The sequence below is a fragment of the Amblyraja radiata genome, chromosome 20 (assembly GCF_010909765.2).
Source record: "Amblyraja radiata isolate CabotCenter1 chromosome 20, sAmbRad1.1.pri, whole genome shotgun sequence".
Lineage (NCBI taxonomy): Eukaryota > Metazoa > Chordata > Chondrichthyes > Rajiformes > Rajidae > Amblyraja > Amblyraja radiata.
In genome coordinates this window covers 3,441,929-3,451,747 of record NC_045975.1, presented here as the reverse complement: position 1 = coordinate 3,451,747, position 9,819 = coordinate 3,441,929, and the positions used below count along the sequence as shown (strand labels likewise).

The 9,819-nt window shown below is 44.1% G+C and overlaps 2 protein-coding genes across 4 annotated transcripts in view; one reads left to right on the top strand and one right to left on the bottom strand.

Annotated features, from left to right (window-relative positions):
• Positions 1–3,098: 3,098 nt before the first annotated feature.
• fancf (FA complementation group F) lies at positions 3,099–5,875 on the bottom strand. The gene has a single exon (XM_033038649.1). The coding sequence runs from the start codon at positions 5,823–5,825 to the stop codon at positions 4,767–4,769; it is 1,059 nt and encodes a 352-aa protein (XP_032894540.1). The 5' UTR covers positions 5,826–5,875; the 3' UTR covers positions 3,099–4,766.
• Positions 5,196–9,819, top strand: part of gas2 (growth arrest specific 2) — a 103,685-nt gene continuing 99,061 nt past the window's right edge. The window contains exons 1-3 of one of the 3 annotated variants that reach the window (XM_033038652.1): positions 5,196–5,305; positions 7,131–7,248; positions 7,501–7,640. The gene's annotated coding sequence lies outside the window, so the exon portion shown is untranslated. Of the gene's footprint in view, positions 5,306–6,998; positions 7,249–7,500; positions 7,641–9,819 lie in introns of those variants that run through there. The other 2 variants (XM_033038654.1, XM_033038651.1) reach the window with 2 other exon arrangements.

Below are 9,819 nucleotides of genomic sequence, written 5' to 3'. Positions count from 1 at the left end.
CCGTAACTCCCTGGTCAACTCGGCCCTTCCCATCCAAACCATCCCCTCCCCAGGTACTTTCCCCAACAACTGCAGGAGATGCAACACCTGTCCCTTTACCTCCCCCCTCGACTACATCCAAGGACCCCGACAGAGGTTCACCTGCATCTCCTCCAACCTCATCTACTGTTCCAGGTGTCAACTCCTGTACATCAGCGAGAACAAGCGCAGGCTCAGCGATCGTTTCGCTGAACACCTCCGCTCAGTCCATCTTAACCTACCTGATCTCGCGGTTGCTCAGCACTTCAACTCCCCCTCCCATTCCCAATCTGACCTTTCTGTCCTGGGCCTCCTCCAGTGTCAGAGTGAGACCCAGCACAAATTGAAGGAACAGCACCTCATATTTTGCTTGGGCGGCTTACACCCCAGCAGTATGAACATTGACTTCTCTAACTTCAAATATCCCTTGCTTGCCCTCTCTCTCTCTCCATCCCCTCCCTTTCCCAGTTCTCCCACAAGTCTTACCGTCTCTGACTATATTCTATCTGTGTCCCGCCCACTCCCCTGGCATCAGTCTGAAGAAGGGTCTCGACCCAAAACGTCACCCAATCCTTCCCTCAAGAGATGCCGCCTGTTCCGCTGAGTTACTCCAGCATGTTGTGTCAACCAATAGTCTGTTTAAGGAGAACCACCTTCAAAGGGATAAGAACTAATCTGGAACAGATGAATTCAAAGCTTGCAAAGCAAAAGTGTGATCTGACAATGAAATGTCTTTAAAAATGCAATATTTCAGCTCATATCCAGATACATTCCTCCGCAAAAGAGGGAGAGAAATTAAAGCCAGAATTCTGTGGGTCACCAATGAGACACTGAGCAAAGAACAGCAAATCAAAGTGCTTGACAGATGCCATCTTATTAACTCGTCCAAACCAAGTTGGTCACAGAAATTTTAGAGGATAATTAAAAAAATAAAATAAAGACCGAGCATGGAAAAAACTAATAGTAAATGCAAATGGGAATCCAAACGTATTCTATACACATCCAAATAAGAAAATGGTTGAATGGGGAGTGATAGGACCAATCAAAAAATAAAAACGGAAACATCATACATTTCCTTAAATAGGGGCCATTCTTGAGTCCATGTCGGGAGAGGATATGAACTGGGAGAATATTGGTAAACTTCAAGGAAATAAGTAAAAAAAAGTTAGTGAAAACAAAGCTATAGGCTGTAGGATAAATGTGACAACAATGTAATTGTATTATGAAGAGTAGAAAATAATACAAAAGAGGGCACAAACATCAGAAAGATATATGGGTTTGTATGTATACATAGTGGAAGGTAACTGTGTCAGTTAAATCATGGGGAATTCAGATGAATACAAAGGAACCAAAAGGTGGTGTAGCTGGTCTTGCCACCATCTCACAGCGCCCAAGTTTAATCAGATACTGTGTGTGTTTCTCGATGACTAAGCCTATCTGAATGTGGCTTTATAGACAGTAGAATAGATTACAAGAGCAAGGAAGTTTTGACAAACCCACATTAGACACGGTCTCTGTCATTTTTGCTTTATATCTCCCACAAAATCATTTTTAATCAAGTAAGCAGGAACACCTTATATTTTGCATGTAATTTCCACCAATGGTTTTACTCTTCTGTCTTTCTCATCCATGTTATGTCATTGCACCACACAATCTAATCTGGTCAGTGGTCTATAAGATCATTATGAGAACCACATATGGGATCCCCAAAGCAAAAATTAAAATGAAAGGCCTGTGTAGTTTTTTTACTCCCAGTTCAGACTTTCAATAGTAAAATGAAAATCCAGGTAGATCCTTTTGAGATGGGGAAGACAGTGCTTTCTAAAAAGTTAAAATTTGAAAATTCAAGCCTTGCTTGTTAATTGTGTAATCGGCAATATCTTGGAATAGGGTGATTTCACGAGGGAGCTGAAGGGGCAAAAACAGCGGAAGTGGTTAGCAAACATTGGCTGTGGAGATATAAAGATAGAAAATATCGGGAATTATCGCGTTTGCTCACTGCATTTCATCAAAAGTAAGGCATTATGTTTTATCTTTATTCATTTGTTATATAAAAAGTTTTAAAAGTGAAAAATCCATCATTAAAATTGCAAAATCGTCCATGGTTCTCAGGTGGGTTTTAACATGCAAAAAGAAAATGCTTCTGAAGCTACATTTACCATTTAAATAATCGTAAACCATAAATGCGTTTTGAAATGAATTTTACTCAGATGCAAGCTAAGGAATGGGATAATTGTCAGCTGTTAATTGGACAAAATCAGGACATTTTATTATTATTATCCAATTAACAGCTGACAATTATCCCATTCCTTACCTTGCATCGGAGTGAAATTCATTTCAAAACGCATTTATGGTTTACGATTATTTAAATGGTAAATGTAGCTTCAGAAGCATTTTCTGTTTTTGCCCCTTCAGCTCCCTCTTGTATTTACCTTCGTTTTTCTTTATCTTCTGGACTCTAAAGTAAGATAATTGTGCCTCACGGTCACCCCGACTGGCAGTTATTTACAGCTCAAAAACGGGCCGTTTTAGCGGTTTTTAACAGGTTTGAAAGTGCGCGTTTTCAGCATCAATAACATGTACCAGAAGTGACGCTTGTACCCCAGTTGGATTTTGCGGTCATGTGGGTGAGGATCTATGATCCAGTGACCTTTCGTGAAATCACCCTATAGGGAAAACAAATCAATGATAGACAGATAATGTGTAAGAATGGACTGCAGATGCTGGTTTAAACCAAAGATAGACACAAAAAGCACGAGTCACTCAATGGGACAGGCAGCATCTCTGGAAGTGTCACCCATTCCTTCTCTCCAGAGATGTTGCCAGTCCCGCTGAGTTACTCCAGCGTTTTGTGTCTATAAGACAGATAATGTTGCATTCATCTTTTACATATCAAACGGGTTTACTATGAGCCACATCGTTTTTGCTTAAAAATATTGCTTAAAAATATTCAAAACTATTAAACAGGGAATGAAAATTGTAGGGATAATTTTGTAATTGATTTTCATGCAGCAATTCCATTTCAAAACATTGATAAAAATTAACAATCTGAGACTATATAGAACAAAAAAGAATTCACATTTGTATCAACATTTTTTCCAAGCCAAAGGATTTAATAGGCAAGTACATTTGAATTGTAGACACGGTAGTTTGAAAAGAAAATAACCCATGTATAGCAAGGTTTCATAAATAGCGATTAATGTCTAAATAGATTTCAGATGTATGATATCAGGCATATATATTAGACAGGAGAACCAATCTGCTGTTTGAATAAAACCGATAGAGACTTTCAATTCTTTCATGTCTTTCCAAAAGGGGACTGGGCCTCGGTTCAGTGGCGCCACTGACAGCACTACTTTCTTTGTAGTGCATGTGGCGTCAGCTTGGAATAGATGCTCATGTTTCTGGACTGGAAACGAATTGCACTTACCTCTGATTCAGAGCTGAAATTGCCAACGTTCACACCTAATTTAAGACTAGATATCACAACTTGAATTTAAAAAGGATATTCAAAGAGAAAACATTACTTGCTGAAAATATTGCATCCAAGACATAAACTAGAGCAATTTTAAGTTCAAAAAATCAATTCACTGGAGAAGGTGCAAAAATAAATAATAGCATAATGCTAGAATTGAAAATGAAAAGCATCTATAGTGGATAAGAATAGGCTGGGAACTTATCACGAGAAAAAAAAAAGCTCCAGGGATACCTTTAAAATTATGAAGTGTGAAAAGATTGAAAATGTGGATGCAACGTAGTTTAAAACGAGGCCATAATTAGTGTTCAACAAGGAATTGAGAATAAAATTCTTATCAAGGGACCAACAGAACAAGCAAATAGCAATGTGGCACAACTGGGTGTGAGAATGTGGTCTGGGAAGGAATGGACTGGAAAGATCTCCCCTCCACCACCCACCCCCAAATCACGGGAGTCTTGAACCAGAGGAAACAGGTTTAAGGTGAGAAATTTAAAGGTGATCTGAAATCTGAAAAAAATAAAAGCACTGGGAAAACTTAGCAAGTCTGGGTTATCATTTCTATTGTCATCCAACCTAATCATAAATTATTTTGTGTGAGAATCAAAAGCATTTGTAATATGTAACATAAGGGCCTTGGGGCTGCCCAGCCAGCTAGACTATACATACAAAATACAAATTGAGCCAAAGACAAGCCTGTATTTTGCCAAAGCCTTTCTTCTTTAATACTGTTGAGTCATCGATTTGAACATGCAACTGATTCTCTCCGCAGAACTTGCCTAATCTGGCCATGTTCAGGACTTTTAGCTTTATCTCAAAAACATTAAATAATTTGAACCCTGACTGGAAATCATTACATAGCTGTGCAAATATATTACCATATAGTTTCCATCTTCCAAGTCAAGTGCAGTTAAAAATGCAAACATAAATTCAACAAGTTTCTATATTTTAAAGCAAGAGTATTCGATCTGTCCATAATCCGATCCCCCACACTTCAAACTCCGTAGTCTTGCATCTCCATCTACAGTTTTCAGTCGACTCAATTTTATTTCAGACAATTTTCTTGTTTTTAATGCAAGTAACAGCTGTGTCTGTATGCTGATCCCCACATTTCGAAGCCTCCGTCCACAGTTTTCAAAGAGTTCAAAGTCATCTTTGCATCGACTCCTTGGGTAAATCTCAATTTACTAATGCAAGTAGCATGTTGTGTCAGCATACTGATCCCCACTGCAAAGTCTCAGTCCGTAGCAATGTTCGACTGCTTGGCTAAACTTCAAACAACTTTCTGTTGTTTTAATGCAAGTAACAGATCCGTCCACACGCTGATCCCCCACACTTCAAAGTCTCCATCCGCGGCTTTTAAAGAGTTTAACGTCCTTAGCGTCGACTCCTTGGTTGCAGGCGGCCCCTGCAAGAGGCCGGTAAAATGCTGCAGCAGCTTCTCCCAGTCTTGCTCGGGCGAGTCCGGGTGCAGCCAGCGGCCGCTGCCGGCGTCGTACTGCATGCGGGCGGCCCAGCGCTGCAGGTGGGCGGTGTAACGGCGGGCGAAGGGTGGCCGGAGCGCCGCTAGCTCGCTCAGCAGCGGGCAGGGTAGCGCGCGGCAGGCAGCGTCGGCGAGCGTGCGGCTGTCGCCAGGCAACGCCGGCCGGGCGGCGCTGTCGCCTAGCAACCCTGGCCGGGCCCTACTGTTGCCGGGCAACCCCGGCCGGGCAGCCGGCGGCTCGTCGCCGTCCGCCGCAGTCAGTAGCGCGGCAAGCGGCCGCCAGCAGCCGGCATCGGCCGACACCGCCCGTCTCCACACCGCCTCCTCCGGTAATTCCCCCCTCCGCTCCCTCCACACCTCGGCCTGCGTTACCCGCGCTGCCCGCTCGGTATCGTTCCCGCCGGCCAGCTGAAGCACCCGCGCCGCCGCCGCCAACCTCGCCGCCCGCCTCAGCGCCGCCGCCGCCGCCGCCTGCTCCTCCCCGCAACCCGCCCGGTACCAGGCGGCGGCCCGGTGGAAGGCGGCGGCCGAGGAGGCCGGGTTACACAGCAGGGCCTGGCCGAGCATCTGCCGGCCGCGGCCCAGCTCCTCCAGCCCCAGGCCGCGGAACCCGGGCAGCGGGTGGGGCATGGGGGCCCGGCTCTCCGGCCGGAGCTGGAGCTGGAGCCGGCGCCAGGCTTCCCCCTGTCCCTGCCGTTCCAGCCGGTGGCTGAGCTGCTCCAAGTACCGCGCCCATTGGAAAGCCCGGCCGACGGTCGCCGTGTCCCAGTCAGCGGCCCAGGGGCTCCGCGCCACCGCCAGTACCTCAGCGAAGCGCTGGGCGGCCTCGACCACCGCCGTCTCCTCCATCGCGGCCTCCAACCGCCTCGCACATTCAAACCCGCCGCTCGCGCTCCCGCTCCCGCTCCCGCCAGTGGTCACCTGACCCGGGGGGGGGGGGGGGGGGGGGGGGGGGGGGGGGGGGGGGGGGGGGGGCAGGGCGGAGAGACCCGAGCGCCCCATGTGGCTCCAATTTGTCATTGCAACCCAATTTGGGATAGTCACAAGAGTCAAGTCACATTTATTCATTTATATAGCACATTTAAAAAACAACTCTCGTTGGCCAAAGTGCTTTACATTTGTTATAAGAATAGCACAACAAAACAAACTACATACATATATACATGTAGCCCTCACTCAGAGGACGTCAGGAAAGGCTTGGGAGTATAGATAAGTCTTTAGTCTTGACTTAAAAGAGACGATAGAGGGGGCAGTTCTGATGGGAAAGGGGATGCTGTTCCACAGTCTAGGGGCTGCAACCGCAAAGGCACGGTCGCCCCTGAGCTTATGCCTAGACCGTAGGATATTGAGCATCCCCAAGTCGGCCGATCTGAGGGGCCTGGAGGTGGAGTGGTGGGTTAGAAGACTTTTTATGTAGGTGGGGGCAAGCCCATTGAGGGCTTTGTAGACATGGAGGAGGATCTTGAAGTTTATACGGAACCGCACAGGGAGCCAGTAGGAGAGAGGCCGGGATCGGGGTGATGTGGTCCCTTTTTCGGGTGCCCGTCAGGAGTCTCGCTGCGGCGTTTTGGACCAGAGTGGGGGAAGGAACTGCGGATGCTGGTTTAAACCCAAAGATTATAGACATTAGACAATAGGTGCAGGAGTATGCCATTCGACCCTTCGAGCCAGTACCGCCATTCAATGTTTAAGAAGGAACTGCAGATGCTGGAAAATCGAAGGTAGACAAAAATGCTGGAGAAACTCAGCGGGCGAGACAGCATCTATGAAGCGACGGAAATAGGCAACGTTTCGGGTCGAGATCCTTCTTCAAGTCTGACTACTATAATTACTCAGATTAATATAGTAGTAGTAGGCCCCTCTCGGTCATGACTGACCATGGGTGATGCATCCTGGTCTGATGCAAGCCTGGGCGATGTCATACGGAGAACATGCAGCACGTCCCCCCTCGCCACGTCGCTGATCGATCCAAAGGAACAGCAGGGCCGTTACAGATTGGCACCAGCACAGTCGCAGGAGCTGCCAGAGCGAGGTAGACAACGGCGAACTGCCTTAGGGGCTCCGACTCTGGATTTTCTTGAGGTTTACTCCTTTTCCATGACTGGATATGGGCACAAGGCAGTGGCGGTTTTAAATCAGTTTTCCCTCTCCTAGATGGACTGCCTTCCCAGGCTGAAGAGTCCCATCACCCCATCTGCCCGAGACTCATGGGGACGAGAGCGTCTACCTTCCCGTGCAGGTCAATAGGACCTGCCCACTAGTATATAAAAAGGTAATAAGGCCCACCATGTCCACGATGACCAGCATTAACCCCTTCTTTTAGCACTTTGCCCATAATCTTCTGTATCTCTATTTTCTAATTAATGAAAGTTAGAATATATCTGACAAAATTATGCAAAGCGATCTGTTATGTAATTGATTTATAGACTTTATATTTCAAGTTTAGAACATGGATGCAAAAACTCATCCAGTTTTTATTTTTGTTTTAGGAATATCAAGTTTATTCTGTTTCTTTCTTGCCTAGGTTGCTAAGGTAAACTGGAACGTAAGCCATTCCCATTACATCTCCTAATAATCCAGTGAGCACTTTGAAGGATTTCTTTGATATGCCAGTTGAGAGAGTGACCATGTGTATTGTGGAGAGATTACTTAAGCCATTTACAGGTTAATATCCTTTTCATTACTCTGTTGAATGGAATATTCAGTCAATGCTTGATCTCATTCCCACTGAACTAGATTCCAGCACGATCTGCAGCTTCATGTTTCTGCCCAATATGATAATAAACAAAGAGGTAATAGAAAACAGAATGATAGTTTCAGGTGAGGGAAATTGTGATGGTTTCTAAAGTAAATGATAACAAAGAAGCTGCCAACAAAGCTATCCCAATCCATTAGTCAATGTGCAGTTGAAAAATCAACATTTCATAGTAACTGGTTTCTATTATGAACATGAAATAATAAAAAATTCAAAATTTACATTACTAATGAAGTTATAACGGTTACTTCATGATAAATTGTGTATAGAAGTTGGGATGTAATGTTAAAATTGTACTGAGTATAGAAGTTGGGATGTAATGTTAAAATTGTACTGAGTATAGAAGTTGGGATGTAATGTTAAAATTGTACAAGGCATTGGTGAGGCCAATTCTGGAGTATGGTGTACAATTTTGGTCGCCTAATTATAGGAAGGATGTCAACAAAATAGAGAGAGTACAGAGGAGATTTACTAGAATGTTGCCTGGGTTTCAGCAACTAAGTTACAGAGAAAGGTTGAACAAGTTAGGGCTTTATTCTTTGGAGCGCAGAAGGTTAAGGGGGGACTTGATAGAGGTTTTTAAAATGATGAGAGGGATAGACAGAGTTGACGTGGAAAAGCTTTTCCCACTGAGAGTAGGAAGATTCAACCAAGGGGACATGACTTGAGAATTAAGGGACTGAAGTTTAGGGGTAACATGAGGGGGAACTTCTTTACTCAGAGAGTGGTAGCTGTGTGGAATGAGCTTCCAGTGAAGGTGGTGGAGGCAGGTTCGTTTTTATCATTTAAAAATAAATTGGATAGTTATATGGATGGGAAAGGAATGGAGGGTTATGGTCTGAGCGCAGGTATATGGGACTAGGGGAGATTATGTGTTCGGCACGGACTAGAGGGGTCGAGATGGCCTGTTTCCGTGCTGTAATTGTTATATGGTTATATGGTTATAAATATACTCAGTACATTAAATCTGCTGTATTGTCTTAAAATCATGTAAATTGCTGTGAAATGTATTTTTGATTTATTTCTTCACTCACAAAAAAGCAAATAAGCACAGAACAAATATTATAGGAAAGAGATTTATAAGTGACATGTTTATTACAATGTGTTTTAATTAAGATTAAACAAGCACAGTCCATGAGAGGCACAGTGGTGCAGCTGGTAGAGCTGTTGCCTCACTGTGCCAGAGACCTGGGTGGGATCCTGAGCTTGGGTGCTGTGTCCGTGCAGAGTTTGCACGTTTTCCCTGTCACCCCATCCCAAAGGCGAGCAGGTTTGTAGTTAATTGGCCTCTAAAATTACCCCCAGTGAATGAGATGAGAAAGTGGGATAATATAGGACTAGTGTGAATGGGGGATCAGTGGCCGGCATGGACTCTGTGTGCCGAAGAGCCTGTATCTATGGTGTATCTCTAAACTAAAGTAAATCAGGGATATAACTACGAAGGGATTAACAAAAGAAAGGGATGTGACAATATATTTAATCACCTTAAATCTTGATGAGGCCTTGTTCAGTTTCCCAAAAATTCTAGAGCAAAGAAATTGTTGTAGATAATTTGACAAAAGTCTCTTAATCATGAGGATAGTCTGGTCAGATGATAGATAATAAAAAGAAGGTGGAAAGCAAAATTGATATAAACACTGCTGTAATTTCCACATGATTAAACCAAAATGTATAAAAATTGCCTTTATTAAAATCTGACTATGTGCACTTTAACCACATGTGATTTTTTTCTATTACAAATCTTAAATTGGGGAGTACAGAGGCAGATAAATAAATGATGGGTCTATGTCCCAAACATTATGGAGGGCACTGTAGTTACATAAGAAAATAGATAAGAAAAAGGTAATATGAGAGGATTTGAGTGCAGAATAAGTAAAGAATGTCTTATAATCGTTATTTAGAGCCTTGTTGAGACTGCGGCTAGAGTGTTGTGTACAGTTCTGATCCTTTCACCAAAGTAAAACTTGACATGGAGAGAACTCGATGAAAATTCATTATGCTGGTCACCTAGAGGTAGCTTGCCATATAAGGAGAGATTGAGTAGACTACTTTGTATTCTCAAGAGTTACCCTGGTCATTCACTACCCC